The following is a 17856-nucleotide window of genomic DNA, read 5'->3' on the forward strand; positions in this document are numbered from 1 at the left end:
ACGCTTGCAAATTCTCTCCTCTGTCCTTTGCAGCTAATGAGTGACATCAGAGGGCTTATTTCTGGCCATCATCTGCTCAATGATGTCACTGCCAACCCTCAGAAGGTGCCATGATTCAGCTCACAATATGAAACAAATATGACACAATATGACACCCCTGGGCCAGCTAAGAAGCCCCCAGGCCCAGCGTAAAGCCAGTTGCTGGCTTTCAACATTGCTCCCCAGCAAGTGATTCTCAGATGTTGGTGCACCTCTGCACCAGGAGGTTACATTCAGCCAACAGTCATTGCTAGACCTCAAAGTTTTGGTGTTGGAGCTCCACCACCCAAGAGACACCACCAGCAACCCAACCGGGACCACTTCTTCAAGCAGAGGCTGGATAGTCAGCTAACAGGGATGCTGTAGCCATGAACAGCCTGTATTTAACTCCATGATCTTTGCACGTCCAGTAATTCTAAGGACCCTATGACTCAATACTCACTGCTCAGCTCCTCGCCGCGAATATATTTGGCAGCCGAGCCACGGCTATGAATGCTCACGCTGGCCCAAGTTCGGGCGAAGGGTTTTGAGTCCCCGGGACTGCCGTATGTGGGTGTTGAGCCCGCAACTCGGGAACGGCCTGGAACCCTTTCCAGGAGATCTTGACAGCCCATCAATCGCACTTCCAGCGTGCCTGGAAAAAAAATCAACATTGCCAGAAGGGAGACGCAAGCAATGAAACATCACACTATGTTTTTGAAAATAATTACAATCATTCAGAAGGTATTCAATCCCACAGATATCACGGAGCAGGCTAAGTGTGATCTATGGACTTTGAGACAGTGTGGTGCAGTGGTTCGTGTTGAACTCTGAATGGGGGGGGGGCGCAACCTGGTTTCAAATCCCCATTCAACCACAAAGTTAGCTGGGTGATCTTGGGCAAGTGACTCTTTCTTCTCAGACTAATCCAGCGGCTCCCAAACTGTGGGTGCACCCATTTTTGATGGTTCACAAAACTGACAGGGCAGATGAGGCTATGTGCATCAAGGATTAAACAAGCTGCTACTGGGGGGATGTCATGAATATGTACAGGTTAGGCCTAGGTTAGCATGCGAAGCCTGAACCAAACTAAGTCAGTAATGGAGAAGTGGCTGGCAGTTCCTAGCTGCAGGAATGTGAGTAAACAAACAAAAAGATTGCTGTCTCTCCTTTGCTGGCCAGAAAGGACAGACAACAAGAATTACAACCCATTGGAATGTTTAACACCTCAGTAGACTGAGGGGCGCCTGATCAAGCGGAATAGAATGCAGCTGCGGATCTCCATTTGGGAGGGGTAAGAACTAGGAGGGCTGGCAACCAGACCCACTCCGAGAAGGTTCTGTCCTCAAAAGTTTCTGATTGGACAGTCTAAATAAGTATGAAGTCACCTCAGTACTTTGTACTGGCAACCTTCAGTCTCAAAAGACTCTGGTATCGCGCTCTGAAAGGTGGTTCTGGAACAGCGTCTAGTGTGGCTGAAAAGGCCAATCCGGGAGTGACAATCCCTTCCACACCGGGAGCAAGTGCAGTCTGTCCCTGGTCTGTCTCCCTGGCTATGGGCCCTCCTTCTTTGCCTCTTAGCCTCAGACTGTTGGCAAAGTGTCTCTTCAAACTGGGAAATGCCATGCTGCACAGCCTGCCTCCAAGCGGGCCGCTCAGAATAATGGGTGCCCCAAGGGGTGTGTCAGATTCTTCTTGGGCAGAGTTTTTGGGTGCAACATCCTACACACTTGGAGCTCCATTGTCCACCATAGGCACCTGGCCTCACAGGTAGCCTGGAGCTAAGAGATCTACAAGAGTAACTGACCCAGGTGAGAGATGTGGATTAATAGAGATAGCCAGCTAGCTTTATTATTTTGTTGCTGATATGTTTCCTAGGTGTTTATGCCTCTAGCATTTGCTGCCTTACTGGAACCTTATGTAACCTTATGTACTTAATAAATGAAAATCTCTTTTACTAAGCTGTTTCATTGTCTGTTGGGGACAAATGTCCTGTCTAGCCATTCAGCAAGTTACCAGGTGCTCACTGAGGTCTAGTAACCTGAGGACTGAAGCTCCAATTGGAGAAAGAGCTCAGTGCCTGCAAGGGATAGAGTTAAGCCTAGAGGGTCTCAGTGTCCCTGGACTGAGGCACTGGCACATACAGGGTGGTGACAGTACTACTGGACGGGGGGGGGGAGGGCCTTGAAGGCTTTAGGGTTCGAGAACCAAGAACTCTGAGCACCCCAAACCTCCCTAAGTTTACGACAGGGGAGCACTGCTTCCCAATCACCATTTATAGTCACACCCCTTGGCTTTTAAAAATCAGGCAGCAGCCTCTAGTGTCTCGAAAACGTTTGGGAACCCCTGGTCTAACCTCTTATATTCAGCAGGGGGAGAGCAAATGTCCCTCTTTGCCCCAGCATGGCATCTCTCTCTGTGGTTGTTGCTGGTGTCTCTTCTGCATTTCTTAGACTGTGAAGCCTTAGGGGACTTGGAAGAACATTGGAATAAAGAACTTGGAAGAACATTGGAATAAAGCTGGGGTTTAAATAAAATAATAATAATAAAATATATCACCACATTGACGCTTGGCGGTCAATTTTTCACTGAGAAAAATGCCTGTCCAGTTCCTTGCAGTGATGCTCACAACACAGGCCTACCAGTGGCTTGACTCAACAGGGCAGCCGCCTATGTTCCTTTAAGGCCTTTGTTTTTAACAGCCTTTCCAAGGCCCTTCCCCTGATCCCCAAATCACAACATTACCTGTAAGGGCCGTGGGCTTGATGAAGGACGTGAGTGGCTGAAGCTTGCCCTGCTGACCACCCAAAGAAGAAGCATCCGCCAGTTCCCGTTTGATGATTGCCCGCTTTGGGTGACTGGGGGACAGCTCTCCGAGAAGGTGCTCGAGGGACAGCCGCAGCAGGTCAATCTTCTGCGAGGATTCTTGCAGGCAAGCTTGAGCCTGGGGCAAGGAAGCCAGAGAAGAAAGGAAGCTGTGAGCCCCCAGGGCTGGCTTGGTGAACTTGCACCACTCAGATGGTGCACATGCCGGATCTCGTCTGATCTCGGAAGCTAAGCAGGGTCAGGCTTGGTCGGTACTTGGATGGGAGACCGCCTGGGAATACCGGGTGCTGTAGGCTTAGACCATGATCTCGGAAGCTAAGCAGGGTCAGGCCTGGTCGGTACTTGGATGGGAGACCGCCTGGGAATACCGGGTGCTGTAGGTTTATACCATGATCTAGGAAGCTAAGCAGGGTCAGGCCTGGTTAGTACTTGGATGGGAGACCGCCTGGGAATACCGGGTGCTGTAGGCTTAGATCATGATCTCGGAAGCTAAGCAGGGTCAGGCCTGGTTAGTACTTGGGTGGGAGACCGCCTGGGAATACCGGGTGCTGTAGGCTTCTACCATAGTCTTTCGAGACTGAAGGTTGCCAACCAGATGGTGTAGTGGTTCGGGAATTGGACTTACTGGAAGATCCACGTGCAAATCCCCGCTCAGCCATGAGGCTTCCTGGGTGACCCTGGGCCAGTCACACTCTCTCATCCTCACCTATCTCAATCCTTGCAAGGCATTAACCGGAAAGTCATGCCAAGGCAATCAATAAACGGCACCCACTCTAGTCTAATCAAAGCAATCTGCCCTTAGTAATTTTTTTTTTTTCATTTAATCGTGAAACGTTTGCCCTGCACTTGCCCCACTAGCTGCAAATCTTGACATCACCCTGCCCAACCCAGCCGCAACCTTGCCTACCTCAGCCAACACTTTCCGGTCTTGCACCCGCCTCCCTCCCAGGATCTTCACCACGTTCTTCGCTCCCTCAGCCACGGCGGCTTCGATGCGCAGGCGATGTCTCAGCTCCTCGAGGCGCAGTTCCAGCACAGGGATCGCGCCACCTTCTCTTACTGAGATCAAATTGGAAAACAAAGGTTGAATCAACAGCAACAATCATCATTAACCTGGATTCTGCAACTGCACAAACAAGGGCACAATCCTATGCACGTCTTAAGTCCTACTGCATTCAATGGGACTTACTCCCAGGAAAGTGTGACTAGGATTGCAGCCCAAATCATGGAAGTGTGGAATTTAGTACTGGAGAGCCTCAGATTTTTTCTTTTCGTAATCCAAGTTCTTATGGCTTTCAAAATCCTACATGAGCCATTCTTGGTGACATTTCTGAACGTAGGACTTGAAAGGCTTAGGGGGCAAGGATACAGTTCCCCTCAAATTTATTGGCTCTTCCACAACAGCGGCACAAACTAAATATTGATTATGCAAACTAACAGAGATTTGCAAATTTGCTTATCTACTGATCAGATTTTGATTTTTCTCAGCACAGAATTTGGGTTATCTGAGCGCAGAATTACAATTTCAAGGGCACAGGCTATCTTAGAGACTGACCAATGTTGATCCGTTTGGTCCTTAAGATCAGGGACCGTTTCTGGGCTCTCCCCCCGCTATTGCTGGCAATTTGCAAGGCGGCCTTCTTTGTTTCATTTCAAACCCCAACCCGCAACAGGGGACCCACCTTTGGGAGCCCAGCGGGTGAGAGGGACTAGGGCTGTTTTCTCACTGGGCCAGCTGCCACTCAGTGTGTTGTGCTGCCATGTCATTTTGCCTCTTCTGTCTTTCCAGGCCCGCTGAACATGAGAACACTGAGCATAAGAACAGCTCTGCTGGAAAAGGCCAAAGGCCCACCTAGTCCAGCTTCCTGTATCTCACAGTCGCCCACCAGATGCCTCAGATCAGAGCACACAGAACTACTAGAGACCTGCATCCTATTGCCACTCCCTCGCACGTGGCATTCAGAGGCAACCTACTTCTAAAACCAGGAGTTTGCACATACTCATCATGGCTTGTAACCTGTAATAGACTCTTCCTCCATCAATCTGTCTGATTCCCTTTGAAAGGCACCTAAGCCAGATGACATCACCACATTCTGTGGCAAGGAGTTCCACAGACTAATTACTTGCTGGGTAAAGAAATACATTCTTGTGTCTGTTCTACAGAAGGAGAAGAGGGACAGAGCTTGGCATGGATGCACTTAGTTTTGATAGGTGATATCATTTGCACATCTGACTATCCTCTGTTGCACCTCATTGATTGATTTCATTTTAGGCTGTCACCTTATTTCTGTAAGGCAAGCTGCATTGAGCCTCCTTTGAAGGGATGGGTGGGGCAGACGTTATTTACATGACTAAGGCTGAAATCCTAACCACACTTTCCTGAGAGGAAGCCCCATTGAACAAAACAGGACTTACTTCTGAGTAGACCTGGTTAGGATTGTGCCCTAAAGCTTCAGCCTGCTTGCCAACACCCACGGCATTCCCTTACCTGCCGGATCCACAGCATCCACCAAGCCGCTGGCCGACTGGGACACCTTCACAATCTGCATTCGGATCAACTCAATCTTGGTCTTGCTGTCCTGAAGCATCTGCTGAGCTGCGGCCAGCAGTTTTCGTTCCTGGCACAAAGGGAGAGGCAAAGTCAAGAGAGTGGCATGGCGCACTCCCGATTCAGGTACAAGCTCCCAAAGCCCCACGGAACAAGATGTCTTTGAGTAGGCCCAGCCAGCAGATTCCTGCGTTTCTGGTAGCAGAAACCCTCTGATGAGGAAGCCTGAAGCTCACCATGAAGGACTTGTCTAAGGCCACCAAGTGTGTTCATGGCAGGGAAGAGAATCATATTGGACAACTCCCGATCTGCAGCTCAGTCTCTTATCCACTAGGCCAGTGGTTCCCAAACTTCTTAGCACTGAGACCCACTTTTTAAAATGACACACTTATTGGGACAAGCTTTACTAGATCTTTAAAAAAGACCGAGAACAAAATATTTTTATTTATCTACTTGCAAGTAATTATATTTTATTTGTTTATTTATTTACAAAATAACTCAATCCATGTCTCATCGTGAAGCAGCCCTCATGAACTTTAATGAATGCTCTCCTTCTTTTCCCACATTTTAACCCAGAAAAATACAAAAATAAAATAAAATCTTTTGATTTTTTTTTTTAATTCTTTATAAACTAATACACATTTATCTCCCTATATTTGCACATGCTTGCAAATTGCAGGAGCTCAGCTCCTTGCAGACCCCAAGAGCTGGGCTCTTTGCAGGATAATTAGCAACTATCAGGTTTTTGAATAGTCTCAGGGTTTGAGGCAATTAGTTATCTGACCTTGTCATTACCTGTGCTTACATGTGGGACAGAGTGTGTTTACATCCACCAAGCGCTTTGCAACCCACCAAAAATCAAGTTTTGGTTGGTTGGCCACCTTCAGTCTCGAAAGACTATGGTATAAGCCTACAGCACCTGGTATTCCCAGGCGGTCTCCCATCCAAGTACTAACCAGGCCTGACCCTGCTTAGCTTCCGAGATCAGACAAGATCAGGAGCTAGTGTTCAGTATAGGGAGATGGTTGGCAACCTTCAGTCTCAAAAGGCTATGGTATAAGCCTACAGCGCCCGGTATTCCCAGGCGGTCTCCCATCCAAGTACTAACCAGGCCTGACCCTGCTTAGCTTCTGAGATCAGATGAGATCGGGCATGTGCGTTTTGGTTAAACTAGGCTAAACCTATTTATATTTGCAAATCATTCCAAAATCAAAATCCAGAGGGGGTTCCCTAATTCCAGTATCATACACGATTGTCCCTCTTCGGCCAGCCTCACCTTGGCTGCACTTGAGTACATCTGAATCATGTTCTCCGCTCCCTGTTTCACCTTCATTTCAATGTGAAGCTGTTTCTTCAGAGCTTCGATCCTCCTTGACACTGGATTGGGGTTCCTTTCCCAGAGGCAGAGGTCTGGGGACAGGTTTCCATCTGCAAAGAATATTAAACGGGCCCTGACAGATCAGACAACCTATCTCAGTACCTGGTTTAGTGGCATAGCTAAGGCGGGGGGGTGAGACACTGCCCCGGACTACCACGCCTTTATTGCTGAAAACCGAAAGTGCCTTTCAGTGGTCTCTAAGACACCTCCTCAAAGTGTGGTAGCTGGGGCCTCAGAAGTGCCTCTAAGATGTTGTATTAAAATTGGGGGGATGGTATGGGGTGTGTTAAAAATGTTTGTGCCCCTGGGTACCAGTTGCCTTAACTATGCCACTGACCTGGTTTCAGTCTGTTGGGGACAACTGGATGCTTCCAGGAACCCTCTCCCTCTCTTGCCCCCAACCTCACCGCACCTGTCCTGTCTTCCTTTCTCTCCATCACTACAATCTGGGCATTGAGCTCTCGGAGGTCCCAGTGCAGCTGCTCCAGTTTGCGGTTGGAAGATTTCAACACGTTCTCAACATGCACCAGGTTCTTCTTGTCGGTGGTCACCCGACGCAAGTTTTCTGCCCCTTCCTTGATTTTCAGTTCCTTCTGGATGGCCCGGCGGAGGCGCTCTCTCTCATCCTCCAGCTTCTGCTGGAAGCCTGGGTCCATGACATCTGCCCCATTGCTTAGCTGCTGGAGACAGCTGCCCTACAGCCAGTCCAAAAGGCAGAATTAAAAGGAAGAAAACATTTCTTTACCCAGCATGTAACTAATCTGTGGAACTCCTTGCCACAGGATGTGGTTGATGGCACCTGAAGGCCTAGATGCCTTTCAAAGGGAATTGGAGAAATTGATGGAGGAAAAGTCCATTCGAGGTGACAAGCCATGATGGGTGTTTGCAACCTCCTTGTGTTACATAAGAACATAAGAACAGCCCCACTGGATCAGGCCATAGGCCCATCTAGTCCAGCTTCCTGTCTCTCACAGCGGCCCACCAAATGCCCCAGGGAGCGCACCAGATAGCAAGAGACCTCATCCTGGTGCCCTCCCTTGCATCTGGCATTCTGACATAGCCCATTTCTAAAGTCAGGAGGTTGCACATACACATCATGGCTTGTAACCCTTAATGGATTTTTCCTCCAGAAACTTGCCCAATCCCCTTTTAAATGTGTCCACCTTTAAGGTCCCCACCTGAGTGCTCCCAGAGGTATCTGGTGGGCTGCTGTGAGTACATATAGCAGCTAGCTAGTAAGCTAGTGGGCCCTTAATCTTAGCCACAGCTTAAACCAGTGGTTCCCAAAGTGTGGGTTGGGACCCTGATTGGGTCACAACCTGATTTTGGGTGGGTCTCCAAAGGGTGATGGAAAAATCAGATCACTAATTGGCTCAAGCCCTGAGCCCTGATCCTCAAGCTGAGGCTATTCAAAAATCAGATACTGTAGCTGCTAACTGCCCTGCAAAGAGATCAGCTCCTGCAATTTGCAAGATAGCTGCCAATTACTCTGCAAAGAGATCAGCTCCTGCAATTTGCAAGATAGCTGCCAATTACTCTGCAAAGAGCTCAGCTCCTGCAGTTTGCAAGCATATGTAAAAATAGGGAGATAAATGCTTGAGGGTCTTTTTTCTGGTTATTATTATTTATGAATGAATGGACTGATTGACTGACTGACTGAATGAATGCTATTTCTTTCTAGATCTCCTTATTTTAAAGTCTGGTAAACCTAGGTGGGTCCCGATAGAATGTTGTATTAAGTGGGTCCTGGTGCCAAAAACTTTGGGAACCACTGGCTTAGACAAACATCTGAACCCAGTGAGTGTTTTGGTACACCACGTTCCCCGTTTCCGAGCACAGCAGAAAAATCAAAGAAAAATAATCTTTTTCAAAAAGCAGTTTCAAAGCCATCAGAAGATCTGCTAAGAACTAACCCCCCCCCCCCCCAAAAAAAAGGTGAGTCTGACATTCTGTATTCATCACAAAGACTACCGAAGCGACATTCATTACACTATATCCTGGATTCAGGAAGTTCTCGCCCAATGAGTAAGACAACTAGGAATTAAGCCAATTTTCCTAGTTGCGGGGGGTGGGGGGGGGGAGAGAAGTGGAGAATAGTTGTGGTGCCCCAGGTTTCTAGTTAAATATTAACAGAAGGTGGGGAAATTCAAAAAGTTTGCTTGTGCAAAAGTTGGTGCAAAAAGCTTGACTGCGCAGCGTACAAAAAGAAATCAAGCAGGCCAACTGAAAGAGAGACATTTCGAAGGGAATTATTCTTGGGGAGATGACGGAATAAGATGTCGGGTCTAACTTTAATCTTCCAATCTTTTTCTCTTCCCCCCCCCAAACCAATTCCAGCCACTTTCCCAGCCAGCCAACGCAAGGACCAAGAATGGGCGTCTCCGTTCTTAAAGAGCAAAGGAGGCATTCCTGGCTTATCTATACACTAGATTAATTTAATAATCATTCTCCGGTGGAAACTCCATGGCAGGGCCAGTCCTTGACATGTGGGAAGCTCCTTCCTCTCAGGTTGGCAGTCTTCCTGAGGGAAGGGGCTCCCTCCATTCCCCAGACTGACCTTGCCCCCAGGCACATTACGTAGGGTTTTTTCTTGGTCATTTTTTTTTTGGGGGGGGGGGGGGTTGGTCCCTTCTTTTACAAGTTGTGAGGAAAAGGGCATCCTGCCTGAGCTCCCCTGACTGCCATCCTTGTTGGGACAGAAAATGGGGTTGCTTCTTGCCCCCCTTAAGCAGCTGGACCACTATAGGGCCCAGGCTCTACTCCAGTGTGATACTTGGGGGGACCCTGGGGGGATACTTGGCAGTGGATAACAGCTCAAGCCCTTTCCCACCAAAACTACCCCAGCAAAACCGCCCCACAGCAGGTGGTTGCTTTTCCCCCCCAAATTGCCCCACAGAAGGATGCTGCTTTCTCTGCCACACTGCAGATGCCCCCTTGTTTCTTGTCCATTTGCCCCCAGATCCATGGCCTCTGCCTCAGTGGCTGGGGAAATGCCCGGGTCCGACATTGGGATGTCGACGTGGGCTCCCGGCCATATCGGTTGTCCTCCCCTTTGAGGGGAATGAAGCTTTCTGGGGGGGCGCACCAGATCCTGTTCTCGTTGAGAACAGGGTCAGAGGGAGGTTTTGCCCCCCCTCCTTTGTAAGGACCACTCCAAACGCAAATAACGTCATTCCTTTCATGGTCACAAGCCGTCCTTTTGTCTCAAGGGTCAACCCAAGTTTAGACCTCTGTGGTCCCAGTTTAAGCCCCCTCATTCCTTGGGTGCAGGTTGGGATGCAGGTCTCCAGCCTTTTCCCCTTCCACTGAGGCTGCACCTGCTGTCTCAGGATCCCAGCATCCATCCTCAGATAGCAATGCGCCACTAACCGCATGGAGCTTGAGTGACAAACACTGTCTAACTTAAGATATTGAGAGCCATTTCTCAAGACCCTCCACAGGGTTTATAATTCTGGGGTTGGTGGGTTGGTATTCCCAAAACCAGGTTCAACCAGAGGGAGTTCTTAGAGTGCCTTGAGTCAGGTCAGGATAAGGGTCTGAATATGGCCACTCTGATACGTACGGGCAATTCCATCTATCTTGGGGTATCCTAAGGGTCGGCTCCTGTCTTCCTACCCACCTGTTAGAAAATTTATTAGCAGAGTGGCCTTGATCAGCCACCCTCTGGTGACCAGGGCTCCTTTGTGGGACTTGGGTCTAGTTGGGTCTTGGTGACCAGGGCTCCTTTGTGGGACTTGGGTCTAGTTGGGACTTGGGTCTCAAGGCATTAACATGGCCTCCTTTCAGGACTACGGCTACTTGTCCTTTACATATTTTTTTGTCCTAGAAAACTGCATTTTAATGGGAATAACACCAGCAAGCTGGAGGTTTCCCAAACTACCCAACAGAGGGGGAAAATCAGTGCGCTGGCAATGATTACATCAAATGAAAGTCCTGCGCAAAGAAGGCTGCGTGCATCTCTCCAAACAAAGCCAGGAAATGTAGTAATCGACCCTAATAAGAAACGAAGCCACTGCCTGGGGCCTCCAAAGAGGGTTAGCCAGAAGCTTCCTCTGGACAGCCTTTGGCTGGCCAAAATACACACACACAAAGCCGATAACCTCTGGCTGTTTTTCTAAGTAGGCACCTTGCTACTAGCAAGCACCTTGCTTTACTAGCAAGCAAGTAAATCTCACCTAGCAAGTTCTCAGGAATTTCTCTTGCACGGTGCCTGCCGCGTAAGATCTTCTAGACCATGCAGGTGGCTCTGAACATGAATAGAGCTGCGGCCAACAACCTGTGTTACAAATGTTTTAAGCCACTACTTATTTAATAGGATGACTATACTATTGTCACAGTGGTTGCCAAAGCACGTGGCGCAAAGCCTGGGGCGTCCCAAGGCATTCGGTGGGGCGTCGTGGGATTCTCACGGCCCACCAGCAAGACCGCGGCGTGATTGGGAAAGCCCTCCCTCCCACTCTGTCAGAGGCTTGCGTTTGGGCTCCGAACCCAGAAGAAAGTGGTGATGACATCATCACTGACGGATTTTGCATCATCTACACTTACTTACGGGTTCTCAGGTCATCACAGCAGTGGTAGGGAACCACTGATATACAACATGGAAGGTGAAGGCATTTTGTTTTTAAAAACCAGGACTGAGCTGGGCTGCCCCGACCCACTTTAAAAAAATCTTGATTCCTTTTTTCAGGCGTGCAAACGATCCAATTCAATAAAAAGAAACCAGGGCACCACATTTCAAGTAGTCAGAGACAGGGGGGAAAAAAAGCCTACGGCAAGCAGCACCATGTCAAATAAACAGGAAAAAAAGTAACATTATGGGAAGGGATTCTGGTCCGAGCCAAATTTAAGAGGTGCCGACGCAGAGACAGAGTCAAACTTTGGCAACTCTGGTTTGTTTTCAGTGAAGGGAAGCTACTCCTTTCCAATCATGTTTTGGGTCAGTTTTTCCTATTACATATTTTCCTCTCACAAAAATCAAAAGGTCTCTTTCTTCTCCTCGAGTGGTCCTTACACTGGACCTGTTCACACAGTTTATTTTATTTCTATTTACTTTTCACATTTTTATGCCACCCTTCCTCCAAGGAGCTCAGGGTGGTAGACAGAGTTCCTCCCCTCCTTTAGTCCTCAACAACAACCCGGTGAGGTAGGCGAGGCTGAGAGAGAGGGTGACTGGCCCAAGGTCACCCAGGAAGCTTTGTGGCCAAGAAAGGATTTGAAGCTGGATCTTTTAGGTAAGTCCAACTCCCAAACCACTACAACATCCTGGCTCTTAGGTTCCTCAGCATCTACTTTTTTTTATGGTGGGTAGGGGGAATAAATAACGGGGTAAATGTATCCCTACAAGGATCAACCCAAGATCCCCTGGTGCCAAATGCTTCCCCCCCATTCTATTACTGGTGATGTACCAGCTCTGGAAAAGAAAGAGGGGGCCAGAACAGAAGAGGGAATTGAACGAATCCTAAAATTAAATTTCAAATATATATCAAATACTATTACGGGTTATTTTCCTCCCATTTTCTTCCCAGTTCTCAACGTAACCAAGGAAAGAAAAGCAGGCAGTAAGAATAGAGTCTTACCTAGATGATGTCAGCCCCCAAGCATCCTGACAGTTTGCTAGGAAAATGATTTCCCTTCCGAACACACGTGGTTGCAGAGGAAACATTTACTTAAATTTAAAAAATCTTTGAAATGCTCTTCTAGGTTCTCATATTCAGGGGCAGTGCAGATTAAATACCTGGCAGATGTCTCTCCAACCTTTATCCCATTGTGATTGTTGGCATTTCATGCAATACAGATCATTTGTAGAGAAGAATTGGATAAGACCGGAGCCTCCATCCCCAATTTGGTAACCATTAACAAGCTGCTTAGAATGGTTTTATGTCTGTATAACTAAAATTGAGAACACACCATAAAATGAAGGGCTGTATCCTAAGAAAGTCGATTGTGACTGAGTCCCACTGAAATCTAGAATGGGATTTAGCTTCTTACTTAAGAACACAAGAAAAGCCCGACTGGATCAGGCCAAAAGCCCATCTAGTCCAACAACAACAACAACAACAACAGTATTTATATACTGCTTTTCAACAAAAAGTTCACAAAGCGGTTTACAGAGAAAATCAAATATCTAATGGCTCCCTGTCCCAAAAGGGCTCACAATCTAAAAAGATGCAACACCAGCAGATAGCCACTAGAAAAGACACTGCTGGGGTGAGGTGGGCCAGTTGCTTTCCCCCTGCTAAATAAAAGAGGAGCACCCACTTGAAAAAGTGCCTCTTAACCAGTTAGCAGGGGTTAGTCCAGCTTCCTGTATCTCACAGTGGCCCACCAAATGACCCAGGGAGCACACCAGATCACAAGAGACCTGCATCCTGGTGCCCTCCCTTGCATCTGGCATTGTGACATAGCCCATTTCTAAAATCAGGAGGTTGCACATACCCATCACAGCCTGTAACCTGCGATGGACTTTTCCTCCAGAAATTTGTCCAATCCCCTTTTAAAAGCATCCAGGCCAGATGCCATCACTACATCCTGTGGCAGGGTGTTCCACAAACTAATTACATGCTGGGTAAAGACATATTTTCTTTTGTCTGTCCTAACTCTCCTGACACTCCATTTTGGTGGATGTCACCTGGTTCTGGTGTTGCGTGAGAGGGAAAAGAACATCCCCCTATCCACTTTATCCATCCCCTGCATCATTTGGTATGTCTGTCATATTCTCCCCCCCCCCCATACAAAAAATAAAAATACAAAAACTTCCTTCACAGGCTAGGTCTCAATCAGAACAGCAGCTTTTTAATCACATCACATAGTTAATTAACTTAGCATTGGTATACTATAAAGCAGCTCTCTGCAATTGTCACCATCCTCCTATCTCACATTTTCAAGCTTGATATATGATCTACCATCTTCTGTTTTCTCCTGCAAATTCACATTGCCGGTGTTGATGGCATGTAGTCCACAAGTTTCCACAGAAATAAAACTGCTTAGTTTTTAAGGTGGCCCAGAAGTCTTGATTTTAAGGCAGGGACTTAAGTTCTCAAATGCCTGCCATTAGGTCTCTGGGCATCTTGCAATAGCACTTACAAATATAATTGATAAAAAAAATAGAATAAAATATGTATAAACAGGCATTTCAAACTAAAGCATAAGAAGGAAGTAGTGGCTAAAGGATGAAGCTACAGAATGGGAACTTCCCTGCTTCATGACAGTAGTGAGTTTCGAACCAGGAAAGTCCCAAACTTACAGCTCTATCCCTTAGCCTCAGCTTCTTCCTTACTGTGTATTTGGTTTCAATGCCTGCTGTTATTTTAATCTATCCATTACGTATTCTCCATCTATTCATTTTAATGCCTGCTGTTATTTTAATCTATCCATTATATTTGTAATTCTCTCTTAAGAGAGAAAAACAAGGTAGATTTTTTTTATCTATGAACCCCTCTCATCTGACATTAATTTAATGCCAGATAAAAGCTGCAATCCTATGCACACTTTCCCAAGAGTAAGCCCCACTGAATACAATAGGGTTTACTTCTGAGTAAGCACAGATAGGACTGTGCTGCAAATTAATCAGCTCTTTCTCTCTTACTCCCCCTCTCATCCCCCCCCCAATGCTTTAGCAATTTCCAGATGTTTCATTACTATCCCTAGTAGCAACACTAGGTCTCTGAGAATGTGCAGAGTGCCTTTGCAGCAAGGAGGAGAGGAAACCTTTCCCAGCTCTTCTCCTGGACAATGTGGAGACAAGCAATGGGAGTCTGGTGGGTGTGGAAATGTGGGGCTCACCCAGGCACTTCCTTTTTTTTCTCTTACCTTAAGTGGCCCAATTAAGTGATGCTGATTCCAAAGGTGTGCATGGAAACCACATCCCTGGATCCCCACCCAACTTACCTGGCGGATCTCCCCGGCAGCCATTGCTGGGATCCTCCTCTACCTCCAGGCGGAATCTCTGGTCAAACCAGCCTGGGGGAGCCGCCTGAAAACTTCTTTAAACTTTCTTCAAACTTTGACCATTCCTGGAGGTGCCTTGGAGGGGATCCGGTTGGGTACGAGCGCCCTCTGCTGGCTCTGAGCGGGGGTGGATCCCTTTCCCAGGAAAGATTCTGTTAGGAGCATTCCCACCTGTGGCCACAGAAACTGAACATTCAATCCCATGCACTCTTTTCCTGGGAGTAAACCCCACTGAACACTGTGGGACTCACTTCTGAGTAAACCATTGCAAATGTGGGCTTCTCCAACAACAGCTTAACTTTTTTTAAAATTCACTTTCAACTTTTCCTTTGGGAGAGATTTGATTCCAAAATGATTAGCAAAGTTATTTGGAAAGAATAACTAAATACTATGATTAGAAGCGGCTGTTAACATTTTAACATTGTGTTTTTTGTTATTATGGGTTGCTGCAAAAGCAAACACTTAGAAGCCGCTTTGAATTTTGAAGGAAACAAGCTTAATAAATAAATGTATTTAAGGGTTAATTCCTGGCTAATCACCAGGATTATAAATGGATTATAAATGATTAATAACCAGGATTCCTGGTTAATGGGGCAACAGCTGCTGCTGTGAGGTTATAGAATGGACAAATATGCATATCAGAAAAATGATTATATATATATAAAAGAAAAATGATTAGGGCTGACACCTCATCAAAAAAAATCTAAATTGATTTGTTATGTTGTAGCTCAGTAGTTCCCAAATTGTGGGTCAGGACTCACCAGTGGGTCACAACCTAATTTTTTTTTGGGGGGGGGGGTCCCAGAGCAGCCAAGCAGAGCTTCCAATGAAAACACAGGTAACGGATCAGAGAACTAACTGCCTCTAGCCTTGAAGCTTTGCAAAAATCAGCTAACTGCCCTGGAAAGAGGTCCTACAGTTTGTAAGCATCTGTTAATATAGGGCGATAAATGTTGGAGCATCTTTTTTCTGGTTATTATTATGTGTAAATAAATAAATAGATTTTTCTAGATTTTTTTTTTAATCTTGGAAAGCAAGGCGGGTCCTGATTGAGTATCGTTTTAAAAAGTGGGTCCCAGTGCTAAAGTTTGGGAATCACTGTAAATGTAGCTGATTGATTTCATCTGCATAGATACACAGCAATCATATGGAAAGGAGGAAAAAACCCCTACATTTCTTTCTTTTTAGACAATCCCTGGCCATGTCATTGCCCTGCCAGTGTGAGGGATTGAATATCACCCTCCTCCAAGAAGGGACTGTACTTCAGTGGTACACAGCCCCTGCTTTGCAAACAGGAGACCCCCGATTCAATCCCTAGCACCTCCAGGTAAGGGAGGTAAATAATCTTTTTCTCAAACAAGCTGCTGCCACCTATCAGTGTTGACAAAACTGGACCAGACTGGTCAAGGGTCAGACCCAGCAAAACCCAGTAGTCCATCACCCATAGGTTTTGCATTTTAAAAATTAGATAATATATTTATTGCCCAATGAATGAATGAATATGTTTTCAATCAATTATATAGATGTACCATGTTGGCAACCTTCAGTCTCGAAAGACGATGGTATCGCGCTCTGAAAGGTGGTTCTGGAACAGCGTCTAGTGTGGCTGAAAAGGCCAATTCGGGAGTGACAATCCCTTCCACACTGGGAGCAAGTGCAGTCTGTCCCTGGTCTGTCTCCCTGGCTATGGGCCTTCCTTCTTTGCCTCTTTGCCTCAGTCTGTTGGCCAAGTGTCTCTTCAAACTGGGAAAGGCCATGCTGCACAGCCTGCGGGCCGCTCAGAGGCCAGGGTTTCCCACTTGTTGAGGTCCACTCCTAAGGCCTTCAGATCCCTCTTGCACATATACAGATGTATAGCAGTGTAATACACATAACAGTGGCAGGGCCTCTGAGAAGAATGTTATTAGAGGGTACAAAGTTTGTTTGGGGCCCCTTCCTTTCACCACTGGATCATAATTCCATACTTTCTATGAATTGTGATGCAGGCTGACACAAAATGCCTGTCTTCATACAATATATGCAGACATTTTCTGAGATCCCAGGAAATTTCCACCTCTCCTCCCTTAGCTCCCAGACCCAGGTGCAATGTATACACCCTTCTCGTGAGACTATAAAATGTAAGGTCCCATGACATTTTTTGGGCCCCCTTCTTTAGCTCCTGAACCCCCTTTCTGACCCTCTCTGACCCCTCTTCTGACAGGTACAATTTACCCCCTCCCCCCCAATGGGCCCTGAACAGTGGTCTTCAACCTTTTTCATGCCATGACCCAAAAAGAGACTGGGGACCACTGTTGATCCCACCCCCTTCCTGGGACCCAATCCAGCAACCTCTTGCCCCTGCCCAGCCCATTTTCCCCCCAACCTCTTGTGTCTTCATAACACATACCCCTGTGAGGTAGTGGCCTGACCAGGGCTGGTCTTAGGAGTGGTGGGGCAAGACAGCAACAAGAGGCTGTGCAGGATTTGACCAAGGACTCCGTTTCAATAAGGCTGTACTATTGGATTTGATTCAAGCCTTCTCTTGCACAAGCTTTTGGAAGGTTCCTGCATTAGGCCTCACAGGTTGAGGAATACTGGTTTATGAGAAATCAACCAAACATGGCAGTTGTAGGTGGAGTAATTCTATTTCATTCTTCCTTCAAAGTGCTCCACACACCAAAAATGCTATATTCTCAACAGTGCTTGCTGAGGTTCTCTTTTAAGTTATAGTAATGCTGTCCTAAAAAGCCCCAAAGATCAACCTTTCAGGCTTTTGATGTTAGGAAAGGTTTTAGTGCCACGCTACTGCATAAGTAAAGGTGTTCTGGGGGCCAGGACACCCCAAATTGCACCTGTGGAGAGTGGCTGGGGTCCAGCTTTCATGGAAGTCCAGCTCCATGTCTTCATCCTTAACCTTTGGGAGCTGCTGGTGGTTTTTCCTGATAAAGATGAACCTTGCACAATGTCAAGGCACTCTTTACATATTCTAGAATTAACTACCTGACAAAAGCAGCTTCTAAGATACTAAAAAGCTGGATATTGGCAGAAAGCTATGACTGAGTAGGTGCTTCTGTGTTCATCTCTCACCTTCTCAATTGGTACATTTAGCAGCAGTGCACGGGCCGTGAGGTGGGTGCTTTTACCTTGCTGCCTATGGCAA

General features: G+C 46.9%; 1 protein-coding gene and 1 pseudogene across 1 annotated transcript in view; both read right to left on the bottom strand.

Moving 5' to 3' along the window:
* The window catches only part of PKN3 (protein kinase N3), a 29832-nt gene extending 15097 nt beyond the window's left edge, over positions 1-14735 (bottom strand). Inside the window, exons 1-7 of the mRNA XM_066610522.1 lie at positions 14658-14735; positions 7183-7465; positions 6669-6820; positions 5333-5462; positions 3752-3903; positions 2764-2962; positions 482-673 (exon numbers count right to left, since the gene is read on the bottom strand). Of these exons, the coding sequence (XP_066466619.1) occupies positions 482-673; positions 2764-2962; positions 3752-3903; positions 5333-5462; positions 6669-6820; positions 7183-7465; positions 14658-14681 (1132 nt within the window). The 5' untranslated portion in view covers positions 14682-14735. The remainder of the gene's footprint in view (positions 1-481; positions 674-2763; positions 2963-3751; positions 3904-5332; positions 5463-6668; positions 6821-7182; positions 7466-14657) is intronic.
* On the bottom strand, positions 6300-6422 carry LOC136635714 (5S ribosomal RNA; annotated as a pseudogene).
* Positions 14736-17856: the final 3121 nt, after the last annotated feature.

Source organism: Tiliqua scincoides, chromosome 16 (genome assembly GCF_035046505.1).
Source record: "Tiliqua scincoides isolate rTilSci1 chromosome 16, rTilSci1.hap2, whole genome shotgun sequence".
NCBI lineage: Eukaryota > Metazoa > Chordata > Lepidosauria > Squamata > Scincidae > Tiliqua > Tiliqua scincoides.